Raw genomic sequence first — 15,765 nt, 5'->3', positions numbered from 1 at the left:
CAGTGCTCAAGAACTGGCTAGAAATGGGCTCAAGCCCCCTGCACTTCCCAGGCAGCAAGCACACACCCAGTGGCAAGAGTCCATGAGCCTGGTTTATGACATTCCTTTGGGGAGAACTCCTGTTCCCCCGCACTGAACATGGCCCACGGTGGTCATGAGACCACCGCTGCTGCTCAGGGACCCAACCATCTTCCCGGTGCTGTTGCCAGGCGGGCTGGGGGCACTGAAGTCAGTCCCACCGCCTCTTGCACCTGCCGGAGGAGCTGGGCCGCCATGGCGGGATGGGGCTGGAGTGCGGGCGCTCTGGTCACGTTCTCAGGGAGCCCTGCTCCCAGTCAGTGATACAGCATCAGAGGCTTTCTTGAGTAGGAGACGTTGTCTTTCAGGAGGGGTGACCCCACGGCCATGCGCACTTTGTTCCAGCGGTGGCCTTTATTATAGATGGGCTTGACAGAGCGTGGAGACCAGCGCGTCAGGTACCTGTGGAGGGTAGGGAGGTGGCTGTGAGGGCTGGGGGGCGCATGCTGGAGCTGGGACAATGGGTCGTGTCTCCTCGGGCCAAAGCCTTTCACCAGTTTCCCTTCTCGAGGAGCAGGGGCTTTTCCTGGGAGCAATGGCTGAGTGTGCCGTAAACAGATGGGCTGGGCTCTTGCTGCCGCAAGCGTGTGTGGCCAGGGTCAGGCAGCCCAGGGCCACGCGCTCCCTTGATCTTTATGAGTTGTCAATGTTTGTGTGTATACTTGCTGGGGGAGGAGGTGGAGGAAGAGGCTGCCCAGAAAGCAGATCATTCCTCTCTGGCCTCAGTCATGGGGAGAGGAGAGGCTGATGTAAGGCCTGGAGAGATCCTTCCCTCTTCCCCACTTGGCTCACTCTGTCACCCCAGCCTTCCAGGAGCTCCCCTGGGCGGTCATCACTGGTGTAGGGCCCCTGCCCCTCACCCTCATAATGGGAGCCAAGGGTGAGGGCCCGTGGTACAGACCTAGCCCAGGAAGGTTCCTGTAAGTAGGAGGGGGGTGGGGAAAGATGGCTGCCGCCCACAGTCCTTTGGCCTCCTTTGGGGATGGCCAGGGCCCTGACAGTTCCCAGAAAAGTGGCTCATGCCGGCTGGGACTGGGGTTTACTCCATCCAGAATGCAACTTGGATCCTGTCCAGAGAGGCCCACCCTTCGTCCTCAAAGCTCAGCCATGGCAAAGCCAGGCTCCTCTCCTGCCTCCACTCTAGGCTGGGGCTCAACCCAGCAGCCGCTAGAGACCCTCGCATGAGAGACTTTTTCATTTAAAAAATTAATCACCTTGGTTGAGAATTTTTAGATAAAACTAAAAAAAAATGATTACTGATTTACATATTTCAACTGAGCTCCCCTTCCCTGGACCTTGGTTTCCTGCTCTTAGTCCTGAGCAAAGGGAACAGCTCTGCGAGGCAGTAAAAAGCTGTGGGAAGTGCTAGCCTACATTCCAAGTATGAGGTGGGCAGGGAGGGGGTGCTCTCCACGTGTGCTGTCCCTCTCAATGCCCCCGAACAGGAAGGCCTCTGTGCAGTGGGTGGGGCCGACGGCTGGCTTCTCTATGGTGGTGCCGGGCTAACAGAAGCGTGAAGGTGAAGGTGAAGTGAGGGAGCACCTGGCAGGCCCCTGAGCCGGCATCTCCCAGTTTTCAGAGGGGGTGGGGGAAGAAACAGAGAGTGGGAGCAGGCTCCCTAAAAGAAACGCGCAGTGGGATCAAAGACCCCGGGAGAGCCTGAGGCTGACCAGCTTGTCCAAAGCTGCTGCCCTCAGGCTGTTTTCCCCCTGCCCTGGAGAGAGCGGAGGGAAGCTGGGCTTCAGCTAGCCCTGGGCCTGATGCCCGTGCCACCCGAAACAGCCAGCTGGGGGTGGGGGTGGGGGGCAGTGGTTAGTGGCCTCCAGTTAGCTCTCGGGGCAACCCTCCAGCTCTAGGAAGAACCAAGGCTCCTTCGTACCTCTCCTGAAGGGGCAGGGGAAGGAGGAAGTGTGGCTCCCTAGGGCCCAGCAGAGCCTGGGCCAGTCCACGGCAGCTCAAGGACCTCTGGATGGAATCATAAAGTCCCTTGATGCAAGAGAATCACACTCCTTCGTAGCCAGGACTCCCCCTCCCCCCTAGAGTGGCCTTTTGCAACCCAAGAGCCCCTACACATCATCAATCCTGTGTCACGTTAAAGGACACCGGATATATGGGAGGGAGCCTGGCCTTGCTTCAAAGGCCTGAGGGCAGGATGGATTATGTCCTTAGGCCTGCTGCTGTCTCTTTACAAGTCAGACGGGAGGGTGGGCTCAACTTCCAAATGGTCCAGAGCACAAGCGGGAAAGACAGGAAGAGGTTAATATGTCCTGCTCCCCCAGGCTGCTGGCAGATGGCCCAGCTAGCCATGTGGGAGGTTCAGGTGGAGATGGGCATGGGGCCAGGGTGCTGGCGAGGTGTCAGTGAAGACCCAGCTCTGGCCCTGCACCCCCAGTCCAGCCATCCGAAGCTGGACTTGCCTGGCCCCCCACCCTCCGTGCCTGCATTTTGTTGGGGATCAGCCTTGGAGGTTGGCTGCGGAGGCGCTGTCTTGCCCTGCTTCAGCCATCTTGGGTCCCCTAGAGAGAGCAGTTACAGTAGTAGCTGGACAGACCGAAGAGGGGAGGGGCCGTTGACAGGGCGAACAAGAAGACAAGACCAGAATCAATTTTATAGACCTGGATCTACTCTTGAGCAGGGGCTATTGCAGATCTGGGAGGACATGAGTGTGGTCTTGTTGGGGCCGGGGTGGGGGGACAGGGAGCTCATGGCAGGACGGCTGTTTGAGGGTGAGATGGGAATCTGCTCCTACACCAGAGGGGGCCCCCTGCTTTGGCTGGAAGGCAGACTGATTGATTCCAGGGTCTGGGGGCGTTCCTCCACTCTACAAAAGCCCAGGACCTCCCAGCCCGCTCCAGGGCAGCTGTGCAGGTTAACCGCACGACCCTAGGGAGCGCTATGGAGGCTGAAGTTCTGCAGTGCGTGACGGGCACGGCTATGTGCGGTGGCCCTACCCCAAAGAGCCCTCCCCTTTCTAAGGCCTCATTTTGCCCTTTAATAACCCCGTGCTGGGATACTGAAAAGTTTGTAGAAGTGCTCTGACATTCCCATAGCAACCCAGTATGATGTCATAAACCGGGGATTAGCACATTCTAATGCCCAACCGGCAGACCTTCTTACCCTTCGTGCCCCTGTGCTAAGTGCCCAGCCGGGAAGGGAAGAGGAGAGAGTCTGAGGCCAGCAGGGGAGACGCACAGAAGTGTGCACAGGATCCACCCAGCAGTGCTGGGACTGAAGGGGGTGGGTGCTCACGCGGGGAGGGATGGAACAGACAGCCAAGGGAGCACTCTAGCTTTCCTGGGCTGTGGGACGAGCTCCAGACAGTGAGAGCTGAGGGCCTGCAGAATGCTCTGGGTGGCGATACCTGGCTTTGCTTACCGGTTGAGTTGGGGTTTGCTCTTCGGAACAAATCCTTCAGGAAGCTGAGGCCTGTGATTTGGGAAGAGACCTGAGTAGAGACAAGAGCACGTATGGGATGGTCTTGCAGCTCCCTCTGCAGCTCTCAGGGGTAGACGGAAAGCCCAAGGGGGGTGGGAGGCTGGCACTGGGGGGGGTGAGTACAGCGAAGACTCTGGATGTTCCTATCTCTTCCAGGAGGGGCTGGACCAGGGGGCAGCCGGCAAGGGGTGGGATGGGGGGATGGCGCCTGTAGCCCTCTGCCCTCCTCTTCGCCCCGAGAGGGCCTTCTACCTGCTCGGTGGGCCATCTTCACGCACTCCTCAATCTTACGGTGTTCTTCCTGGCACAGGCCTGTGATCCTTCGAGGCAGCATGCCTCCACAAGGCCGGAGGAACTGACTGAGCAGCAGAACATCCTAGGGGAAACGGAAAACTGCAGTCAGTCAGCCGGTGGGCGTCTGAAACGGGACACCAGGGCCTCGTGGCTTACAGAGGAGGCCATCCTACCCCAGCACCCCAAGGGGTTGATGTCTCCCTCGGGAACCAACCAGGGACCACACCCTCTACACAGAGCTTTTGCACACTGGTCTATTTTTGCCCTAACAAAATCTAAATCCCAAGTTGGTAAGATTTTCCAACCCCAAGGGCTCCCAGCATCTCCATGAGAATCTTTGAGAGATTACAGAACAGAAACTCTTCAAAAAGTGTTCATCTTTAGAGCACGGGCAGCATCTCTCCTGGTAATGAAAGGCCTGTTATTCTCCTTGGGTGAGGTAGGGGGCGTGTCATAGATATCCACACAAGGGGGAAAAACCACTACGGTTTTCACCCCTATAGCCTACAGGCCAGAATCCGCACAGACAGCCCCTCCACCTCTGCAGTTCCCCTGCAAGCGCAGGCAGCGTACGAGCTGGGGAGGAGAGGATCGGGGTGGTGACGTTAAGAGCCACATCTTCTAAGCCCCCATGGCCAGATGTGAATGGATTCTCTGGCTTCCTCTGGACCATCAGACTGCTTTGGATGAGTCGAGGGCACAAGGATAAACACAGCCAAAATCAAGCCAAGAGACCACTTCCCCTTCCAACTTTCACAGGGTGGCTGAGGGGGTTAAACAAAAGCCACAGCTTCCCCAAGGAGAGGGGGGCCCCGCCCACCGAGGGGCCCGCCATGCCCGTCTTCGCAGTCCTGTCCCACAAACCGATCTGCTGCCCTGGCAGGCGCCTCGTTGTATAACCGCAGATTTGTTTTAATCACTGGACAGCTCCTGAGGGACCCGGGCCCCCAATTCCCACCCCTGTAATCTTTAGAATCTGGTGAAAACAACTTGGATTGGATTATCCAGGACTAATAAACTGGGCCTGCAGCCCCAGCCCCCCACCGTAGGCTGCCAAGCAAGCTGACAGCTTTGTGCAGCTCAGGCTAACAGTGTCCTGAGTGGAAAGGGGTAAAAGGAAAACAACTGTAGCCTTTACCTCGGGGGGGATTGGATTTCGTCTGTTGGATAAACACAGCCAAGTCCATTTCCTGGAAATGGCTGGTAGAAGGAGTGCCCCATGGTGGTTAGGCAGGTGTGGACTTCACTTCCCCATCTTCAGCTGGGATTCTAAGTGCGGCCACAACTCCATTAACTTCTATGTCACAAGAAGCTGTGAACACTGTCCTGTGGCCTATAGGTTTCCTATTAGTCCGGGCAGCCATGAGCAGAAGAGCCGGGAGCAGAGTGAAAGGAGCACCCTCCTCCCCGCCCGGTGGCCCGGAGCCAAGGCTCCCAGCCCAGGAGATTAGTTGGGTCATTCTGTTCGGATCCCATGGGCATGTGGCCGCTCCTGCTCCCACCACCTGACCAGGACCTCTGCCTTTAGTCATCCCATTCCACAGAGCGGTACAGGGACAACTTGCAGGTCAAACTGGCCCAGAGCCTAATCACCTGAAACCTAAAAATAGGGTGCTTAATGTCACCAATAGAACCCTGAAGGACAAGTATGGATTTCTCTAGGGCTGCGTCCTTCCCCCAAGCCCGCCCTGTTTCTAGCGAGGATGGAGAGCAGTCGTCAGGATAGTAGGCTCTGCCTGGGTTTTGTATCCCTGGAGTTTATAGCCTGGCTCTGATATTAGCTGGGTGATCTGAGGCAAGTTCATCAACTTTTCATGCCTCGAAGTTCCTCGTCTGGAAATCAAGGATGAAAACAGTACCTACTTCATAGGGATATGGTGAAAACCAAGTGAATGAGGGCCTGTAAATGCGTACCACAGTGCCTGACACGGAGCCTGCACTGTGGGGGTTCCCATTCTTAGTCACCCTCAGCATCTTTCCGTGGAGAGAACAGAGAGAACAGGAGCTGGAGCAAACGGGAGTCTTTGTAGCTCCAGTATGGAGGGAGACAGTAATGTGTCCTCAGGTCACAGTGAGGACTCTCCAAATATACCCTCCTTATAAAAGGAGGAAAGCCAAATCCAGAGCCTGATTCCATCTGTTGGGAACACACCCTGCAAGACGGGGTTACAGGGCCCTGGTGGTCTGAACTGCCTGCAACCAGCGCCATGATCTGGATTAGTGACTCTCAACCCTGGCAGCACTGTCGAATCACCTGGGGAGCTTTACAAATGAATGATGGTCGGGCTCCACCCAGACCAAGCGCAGTCAGTGTCTGCGGGTGGGGCCCGAGGAGGATTTTAAAGCTTCCTGGGGCAGCCGGGGTTGAGATGCAGCAGTGGCTGGGGGGTGGGGAAGCCGCTGAAGTGAACCAGGGACTGCAACCTCCACGCCATGCAGAGCGTGTCTGCGCGCAGCTCAGCTCACCTCATAGCCATACTTGTGCTTCAGGTTCCACCGGCAGATGGGGCACTGGCCAGAGGGGTTAGGGGGGCTTGGGCTTTCCTTGGGAGTCCCCGTTAACCGGCCTTCGATCTAGGAGGAAGAGAAAGACAGCCAGTGAGGGAGAGGGCATGTGGAGCCTCAGATCCTTGAGCAACCCCCCAAATGGTGAGATGCCGGGGAGAGTTCATCTGTGGGGGCCTCTGTGGGAGTGGCTAATAGGTCTCTCCGCCTCCCCTGCGGCAGTGGTTCTGCAGCCATTGCATACTGGACCTCGGGGTGGCCACAGAGACGTGACCTGGTGGCATGCAAGCGTCGTGGCAATTAGACAATGCTGGGGGCAAGAGGCAGCGGTTTGTTCTATCAGCTGAATGCTACCCTTCCTTCCTCAAAAACAAAACAAAACACCAGAACATTATGCTTCCCGCTCTGGAAAAAAGTAATACCTGCACAAGGTAGAAAGTTTCCAACAGTGCAGGGATACACAGTGAAAAGGAAGTCTCCCTCCCATCCCACATACCATGTCCTTCTCAGAGGAAACTGCCCTTTCCAGCTTCACGTGACAGAGGCCAGTCTATAGCAGCGGTTCCCAACCAGGCAGGATTTTGCCACCTCCCCCCTCCCCCCGGCGGACACTGGACAATGTCGGAGACATTTCTGACTGTCATGGCTGGGGGATGGGGTGCGCCGGGCATCCAGCAGGGAAGCTGCTAACCATGCTGCCCCCCACGACAAAGCCCTAGCCAGCCCCAAAGGCCAGCAGCTTCGAGGCTGAGAGAGCCCACTCTACGCCCTTCCAAGCAGGTACCGTGTGCATGCCTGCTTCCTTGCTCGCTCTTTTAGAAACACACATGGGAAGATATATTTGCCTGCCCTCCTCACTTTTATCATTTTGGATGCCACCTTTCAAACCCTGCTGAGGCCACGTGTGCAATGACCTCCGCCATTGCTCTGTATCCTGTGACACAGCCTTGGAATTACCAAGTGCAAGAAGCCAATGATCTGGGAGGCGGCTCTGATTACAAGAGGGGGAGTTTAGAAAGCCTTGCTGATTGAGGCCATGGATTATGAGAGGGAAGTTGGGACAGGTCTGAGGCTTTGGGAGGGAAGTAATACTGTCTCCTGGGGGAGAAACTGGCAAAAGGGAAAGGGGGCTGTGCAGGGTCCTGCTACCTGACTTTCTGCCAAGGCCACCGCAGCCACGCCAGAAACGGAGAAGTGCACTAGGGAAAATGTGGAGATGCACGCTGGGTCTTGGGAGGGGGTTACGGTGGGCCTGGCGGGGGACACGGCTAACATTTATTGACTCCCCATTGCATGCCTGGCTCTGTGCTAATAACGGTTCAAACATATCACCTCATTTCACCCCCAAGACCTCGTGAAAGAAGATTCATGATCTTATGTTATAGATGAAGAAAGTGAGACCCCAAAAAGTGAGCAATGCCCGGTCAGCCGCAGCGATAAGCTCTCCCTGGAGGCACGGATGGCCTTCCCTCCCTCAGTGGGTCTCACGGAGCCACGATGTCTCCATGTTCATTTTGCAAATAGCAGACTGACGCCTCACATGAGAAACACTCCATACTCAAAAGGCAGATATATTTTTCTCCACCAGCATGGAGTTCCTAGGGTGAATGCTTGTTTTGGCTTTGAATAAGGGAACCAAAAGAGGTGCCCAAAGGGGATGGGGGCCCCCTAAAAAGAACCGTTTTGAGGCTAAGCAGTGAAAAGGCTGAGGAGTATTCTGGGGAAGACCCAAAGAGGGAACCCTAAGGGCTCGTCCTGGGGTTAAGACTGCTTTGGGGGAGGACCGAGCTTGGCTGGCTGCCAGAAGGGTTAAATCCCTGGTTGACATGGAAGTTACGGAGGCTTCTGGGAGCTCCGTGGAGTGGCTGAGATTTCCTGGAAGCATGGAAGGCCATGTGAAAACAACGTTGTCTTTCAGGGATTATAGGATAATCTAGGCCCCATGACTCCCCGAGGAAGGGAGGTGAGATGGGCCCAACAAGGGAAAGGGGGGAGTAGGTGGATGAAGAATCATTCTAGCTTTTTAACCAACAGACAAGCCAGCGTGCTGGCCAGTGAGCCCAGGGCCCAGAGAGTGTCACCTTTTAATGGCATCACTTAAGAAGTAGCTTGGTCCAGGCTCCCGGCCATGGGTCAACTTACTTGGGCTCTCTACTCTCACCACTGCCTTGGTTTCCCCTTTGGAAAACTGATTTATCCCCACCAAAGACCTCTGAGACCTTATCATACAAAAGGCCACTTTAATCAAACAACGGATGCCTCAGTCCAGGCACGATGACTGTTCCTGATTCAACCACATGACAGCACACGGCTTGAAAAACGTTAGACTGTGGGATTTATGGTGACAGAGGGAGCTGCTCCTGATGCCAGGAGTCCAGTTTGGGTTGGCCTTCCTCCTCCCCCCTCCCCGCCCCCCAGCAGCTCCAAGAGTTAAAGAGGTTGTAAGTGGCCAATTTGATGATACTTACTGTAGTCGTCTTCCCTTCTTGGATCTCCACCACTACAGAGATAAAGGGGAAAAATCAGGTCAGCCATTTAATAAGGAACAGGGAGTTTCAAATAACAGCTCAAATTCTACACATGCAGAAAATCGGAGCCTTCGGTCTGCACTCTCCCACGGTCCCCACCTGGGAAAGAAAGCGTGCGGGGTTCATCTCCAAGTGCCAAGGCTCTATGCCCTCGAGGCTGGGTGGGGGCAAGCCTAGATGCCCAAGTAATACCATCTCTCTGGGATTAAGGGTCTCTACACTGTTTTTGTCTTTCTAAGCCAAGATTCATCTTGGTTCTAAACCAAGGGAATTGGCAAGATCCTGCCCTCCCGTGGCTAGCAATAATGACCTCAGAGTTAGGCTGGGTGGGAGTGGAAGCATCTAAAAGACCTTCAAAAGTACCCATTGCGTGTGTCCTTTCATGACGAGAATCACACAAACATGGCTTCTGACCCTGAAGAATGTGCAGTCTCTGATACAGGCCTGAACTAAGGCTGCTCCAGCGGCCCCAGGGCAGATAAGGAGTGAGAGCAGCTCACCCGCAGAACTCGGCTCGGGGAGCCGTGCTAGAGCTCTAAGAGGCAGCTGTGTGAGTTAAATCCTCTGCCCTTCTGCACGCGGCTCGTGCAGGGTGCACTGTGCTATGCATGTACGCGGGAGCAGGTGGGGGCAGGGGTGGGGGAGAGGGGCCTGCAGACGCCGGCCCGGGCTGAGTTCTCAGGAGAGCGCTGCAAGTGCAAACGGAGGGGGGCTCCCTCAGCGCTCTGCCCGGAGGAGAACTCGAGGGCAGGACGGTAAGTTGCACACATCCCTCAGGCTGTATGTATTTCCTCGCTTACTTCACCAGGATAAAGAATGACAACTTCAAGAATATTCCAAGGAAGAACCAAGCCAATGGCGCACGTTTGGCCAATATAATCAAACAAAGCTCTTGGAGCTTCCCCCTTGTTCTCCAGTGTCTTTAGAAAGAGAGGAGCCACTGCGGTTAGCGTGGGAACCGGCACGCAGATGCTCAGTCAATGCTAGCTAGCACCAAGACCGTGAAACGGTCAGCACGGCCCCTTCTGACTGTTAATCACTGCTACACAAAACCTTGGTCTGCAGAGCTAGACTGCAAACTGTCTCCTTACGTACAAACACCGTATCGAAACAGCAGCCGGGCTCCCACAAGTAGTTTTACTCAGCTTCAGCGAGGCAAGAAGTAGTGCAGCTTAGAAAGAGCCTAAGGTTCCGGGGCGGGGGGGGGGGGGGGGGGGCGCCTGGGTGGCTCAGTTGGTGGAGCGTCGGACTCTTGGTTTTGGCTCAGGTCATGATCTCGGGGTCGTGAGATCGAGCCCTGTGTCTGGCTCTGTGCTCGGCGGGGAATCCGCTTGAGATTCTCTCTCTCCCTCTGCCCCTCCCCCTGCGCTCTCTTTCTCTAAAAATAAATAAACAAATATTTAAAAAAGAAAGGAAAAAAAGAAAGAGCCTAAGATTCTTAATGTTAAGAATCTAGTGAAAGTTATGGACCTTTTCCTGGAAATATATTCATAAGCACACATACAATCAAACATGTGTACCTAAATGGTAATGCTGGTTTCCTCTCGGTGGTGGCGGTACATGATTTTTACTTTGTTCTTTATGCCTGCCTGGATTTTCTGAAGTTTTAAAAATAAACAGTAAAAAGAGAGAAAGAGAATGAATGTCTAAGAAAAAAGTGAGGCAACTCTAACCCAACCGGAGGCCCTTGGCAGCATCTGTGATCACTGAGCTCTGTGACCAACACCTAATTGGACACAGACTGCCTGGAATTGTCCATTTGTTTTCTGCGTAAGGCCATTCATAAAGCCTCATTACTCCAAAACAACCAACCTGAGAGCCCCTCAGTGTTCCAACTCCAGATACACACAAAGAAGCCACGATGGCCAGGAAGGCCCTGAGGCTTTCTCCAGAACACTGTAGTTAACTAATCAATTCAAAGACAAACTAGTTTTCTCCCTGTAAAAGAAAATGCGTCACCCCACACACGGATCTACTTGTTCGGAACGCAGACCAGCCTAAACGGGATGTGGGTGAGACTCAGCCTGGTGCTCAGTCGGGAGGCCTGCACAGCTGCAGGGGGACAGTCACTGGAATATGTCAACCTACAGACATGGGGGAGCAGAAGCAGGGCAGAGCCCCAGCTCAGCAGGGCTTCCAGGCACCCCGGAAACTTTGCAAAAAACCAACCTGGGAGAGGGATGGAAGGCAACCAAATCTAAGCAGCAACAGGTGAGGGGGAAGTTTCTAAGAATCCTGGGAGGAAACAAAAGGAGAGACACATTCCTGGTACCACTTGAGCCAGCAGGAGAAGATGGCCTGAAACAAAAAGCGGATAAACATGTGGTTCCCCTCTCTGTGGAGGCACTTGGGTCCTAACCATGAGGTAAACAAATCTAACAAAACACACATCACTCCCGGCAAAGAATCAAACCCTGAAGTCATTCCATTGGCCCCTGGAAAAGAGATCAAAGCCTATGGCCAGCTCCACTGTTGGCCAGCTCCACTGTTTGCCAGCTCCCCACACAGCAACCCTGAGCCAGTGAATCATCTTACTGTATGCCAGGGGGTAAGACAATAGGCAGATGCTTATCTACTACAGACAATTTGTCAAACCAGAAAGAATGACCTGAGAACTCGTACAAGATTGAGAGTGATGAGGACGGTGTCTCAGTGCAGGGGCAGGAGGCCTGGGTGGAACCTCAAGAAACCCCTAGATTTTAAGCCTCTGAAAACAGGAGATAGGAATCAAAATAGTTTTGCTTTCCAGTGTGCATACAAAAACAGGTCAAAACCAAACCAAACCTGAGATCCATTTTGTTCCTGGCCTCCTCACCACTCAAGATGGGGGTAACCATGAAAAACTGGACTAAGACATTTAGGTACTGACAGACAACTTGTTTAGAAAAAGGTGGAATCACCCGTGTGTTCTGAAATATGGCTATTATGATGTAAACTAAGGAAAAACATGAAACTGGAGTTTCTAAACTGGAGTTAGGGGCCAAATCTTCTAAGACCAGCACTTCTCTCATACACATCAAATAACCCGTCCCACGTGAGACAACACATTTGCTGAGCCCCCAGGGAGTACAGCCCGGCCCCACCTACTATGGAGGGCTACAACAGAATAGGAAGACAGTCTTTACCCCAGAGGAGAAAAGGGAACGAAACCAAGTATGGGAACTTCAGTACAATAAAAGTCTACGCCTCGTAAAGAGGTCCTTTGAGTACTTCAATAAATACTCGCTTAGGATGGAGTCCAAGATAACTGAATTGTAACAGTCTAGAGCAAACAGTGCTGGGCTGAGATTGTAGTGAACGCAGAAAGACCTCGATGGCCACATAAACAGACACAGTGAAATGCAGCAGTATCAAGACCCAACTGTTTAGTGAAGGAGGAAGGGAGGACTCATGAATGATGTGGAGGGCGCTGCTATAGGAAGTGCCCAGAAACCAAGTCCTTCTTGGAAAGGATCCATGGAAACCAAGTACCAAGCAGAGAATGACAGAACAGAGTCACTGATGGCTAAAAGGCACCACTCACAAGTCTTGGCGGAGGACCAGAGAGTGGAGTGTGTGTTTGGGACATGTGGCTGCACTTCCGGCCGTTGACTACTTTTCTCAAACTCCTTCCCCACTTCCCTCTGTTCATCTTTAATTCTACTACTCAAGTTTTCTGATTCTCCAATCACCTATCCCGTTCTTTCCCCTGGACCTCTGAGGGAATGTCCCTCTGCACTAGGCTTTTTCCACTAGCAGGTTCCTCTGGACTATGTCCCTTGAAGTCTTTGAGGCCCCCAACTCACACACTCCCCTCTCAAAGCTTTTAGTACAGGGCTGCCCATCCTGCCAGGTGCGTCCCTGTCTGAAATGCTAGGTCCTCCAGAAAGCCCCTCAGCTAACTGGAAGAGATGAAGAAAATTCCCTTCAGCCTTTACTCATTTCAACACGCTCTGCACTAGTTTCCGATAGATGAGCCCTGTTAATTCAGAGTCACATGTGCTTTTGTTTGAAATACATTTCCTTCCCAAGAGTGGGAAGGCAGGAATGAGATCTAACACAATCTTTCCCATAAAAAGCACTACACCGTCTTCAGCAAGTTAAATGATGAAAGCTTTCAGGTGGGAGAACCACAGGGCAGCCCTCCCATGGCGTACCATGGCAGTCTTAGTGGTGGAGAGGGAGGAGTGCTGGTTCTACTTCCAATGCCACCACTTACTAGCTGGGTGATCCGGGGCAGCTACTGAACTCCTCTGGGCCAGATTTCCTCAGTAATTTGTCAGTAATATCTGCCTTTAAAGACTGTTGAGAAGACGGAATAAATGTATGTGGAAAACCTAGCACAGTGCTTGTAGCAGGCACAGACTAAACCCCAATTTCCATTTCTGTCTTCCTTCACTTTTGTTCCTTCCACTATCCTTCTTGCCTTTGTGTGTCCCTCTTATCAAACTTTCAACCAGGCTTTCTCAATAGCAGCACAACTGACATTTCAGGCCAGGCAGTCCTTTGTTTGGGGGCGGGGGAGGGGGACGTCCTGGGCACTGTAAGATGTTGAGCAGCATCCCAGGCCTCTGCCCACCAGATGGCAGGAATACCAGTTGTGACAACCAAAAATGCTTCTAGACATTGCCAGATGTTCCCAGGGGACAAAACTGCCCCCCAACTGAGAACCACTGCTTTAGCCTGAGAGTCTCTACAGGCAAGAGCATGGAATGCTGGGTGCTCATAAACTCTGACTAAAATTAAGTAATGCTATTTGATACTCTTGAATATTTTCAGCAAACATCCAGCTTCCTGCCCACAACTTTAAATTCTGTGTGTACAATATTGTTTGGGTGTCAAATATACCAGCCGGGACCGGGCAGTCTAAATTAACTACATATTTAATATTTTACACCTTACACATAGAAGGTAGTATATCAAGACAAAGTTTTTTCATTTAAAGGCTTTGAAGACAGGTGGTTCTCAAGCAGAATAAAGAATACGGTAGTGCCTTCATGTAAGATCACATCAATTCAATTATTTAGCTTTTAGGTCTGACAGCAAGTAAGAGAAGAGTTACCAACCCAGGTATTTATGGAAAGAAGTTCAAAGACCCATATGATCATACAGTCCATCAATTCACAAAATCTCCAACTGAAAAAATTCCAATCTCAAATATTCTTTTGTAAACAAACAGACAGACAAAAAAAAAAAAAAACTATTCCTCTTCCCCATTCTCTGGGAACATAGCAAAGAACTGTTTTCAACTCTGAATTTCACAATGGATATGTAAATTACAGCTATTAGAGCTTGACACTTTGGAGACACCCTCAAAAATGTTAAGGGTATATGCTTATTTTGCAGCAGGGTATAGATGAAACATCTTACCATGTCCTTCCTATCATCAGCATGATCTCTTTGGTACCTTTCTTTATTAATGGATTAGTTTATCTAATATTAACCACGCAGTATCTGGATTTTGTTGTTCTTTCTACTATATGTTCCATCTTTCCTTCATAGCTAAATTCTTCTAATATACCTATTTTCATTTCTTCATGAAATATCTCTTTGATTTCCCCAAACTGGGATCCAGCCCTCCCTTCCCCTGAATCTGCCAGATGGAGGTCGAGTCCAGCTGGTTGCGCTGCGCCTGGGCCTACAAGGAGCCCTGTCTGCCACTGCTGTTTGAAAGCCGAAACAGCTTTCTTTCTGAGACAAATCCAATGGACTCCTCTTTAGGTTCCTCTCTTTGGACTTTTCTGCTCCCTCTGACAACAATGATCACTCTTTTCCTCTCGGCACCTCTCAACTTTAAAGGATACGTTGGCCAATACCATGCCAGAATCTTAAAAACAAACAAACCCACATCAGTTCTTTTGCACATCATTCATCCATTCTGGCTTCCAGCAGTGCACAAAGGAAGGCTGCGTCCTGACAGACCTTTTCACTCTTTGCGAGATTCCATCCTTTTAAAAGCCTGTTCAAGACACATTCCCCTCATTAAAACTTCCAATTGGGTTTCTGTTTCTGGTAACCAAATCTCCCTGTAGTTAATCATGTAAATACCTAACTTGCATTTACTGGACAGTATACATATCATCTCTTTAGAACCCAACTTCTCAGGAAAAGGGCTGAATTTTCTCTTTTTCCAGAATCCTTTGACAGTCTGAAGTACAGTATTTGGCCTTCAGTAAGCTCCCAGTTCAAGACTATAATCAGGCTGCCTTTCAAGGCTTAAGATTAATGAAAAGGAGAACCACCATCCAGCATTTGTCTCTGTTTCAGCTGTTCGATGGCTTTTCCACCTTAGCTTCCACCTCTCTGGGAGACTAGGGGCCGGGGCAGAAAAAGACGCCATCAGAGCACAGCATTTTCAGATGAGAAACTGGAAAGGGAGGCCCTGGGAAGGATAGCCACATGTCCTTCTCTCATGGTCCAGGGATTTTTTTTAACAAAGGAGGCGGCGGCTGAGAGAATACAGAAAGCAAAACTAACACGCTAACCTTTACCAAAAACTTGTCTGAATCCCGGGCCAGGTTTCTTCCTGCCCCTGCTAACTAAGCAGGGCTTTCTTTCCGTCCTTCCCCGCCCCCACCAGTAAGAACACTCGCGAGCGGTGGGAGGTCAAGATAATAGCATCAAGGTCTGGAAAGGGCTTTCAAGCACCCCCGGAGCGCCAGCATCTCCCGGGTTTCAGAACCGCGCGAAGGAAAGGGAGGGAGGGGAGTACACGGGGGCTGGAGAAAGCAAACTCCACTGGTCTTTTCCTCAACCTTGGGAGATAACCGGGACCCAGGACTAACCTTCCCTGAACCCGCGAGCTGGAAGCCGAGCCCAGCTGGTCGCGATCGGGCCAGCCAGGAGCCCTCGGAGCAGCCGTCCACAGGGATACACCATCACATTGAGGGCCGCCATCTTGAAAGCCAACGGTGACCTCTTGTGCACTTCCGCTTCCGGAACGGCG

General features: G+C 52.3%; 1 protein-coding gene across 1 annotated transcript; it reads right to left on the bottom strand.

The window, feature by feature from the left end:
* Positions 1–74: 74 nt before the first annotated feature.
* MRPS18A (mitochondrial ribosomal protein S18A) lies at positions 75–15,735 on the bottom strand. Its single transcript, XM_032409752.1, has 6 exons — positions 15,605–15,735; positions 8,781–8,812; positions 6,274–6,381; positions 3,766–3,889; positions 3,454–3,523; positions 75–480 (listed from the first exon to the last, which is right to left on the bottom strand). The coding sequence occupies exons 1-6, from the start codon at positions 15,714–15,716 to the stop codon at positions 336–338; spliced, it is 591 nt and encodes a 196-aa protein (XP_032265643.1). The 5' UTR covers positions 15,717–15,735; the 3' UTR covers positions 75–335.
* Positions 15,736–15,765: the final 30 nt, after the last annotated feature.

The sequence above is a fragment of the Phoca vitulina genome, unplaced genomic scaffold (genome assembly GCF_004348235.1).
Source record: "Phoca vitulina isolate PV1807 unplaced genomic scaffold, GSC_HSeal_1.0 scaffold11, whole genome shotgun sequence".
NCBI classification, from domain to species: domain Eukaryota; kingdom Metazoa; phylum Chordata; class Mammalia; order Carnivora; family Phocidae; genus Phoca; species Phoca vitulina.
This window is presented reverse-complemented; position numbering and strand designations above follow the sequence as displayed.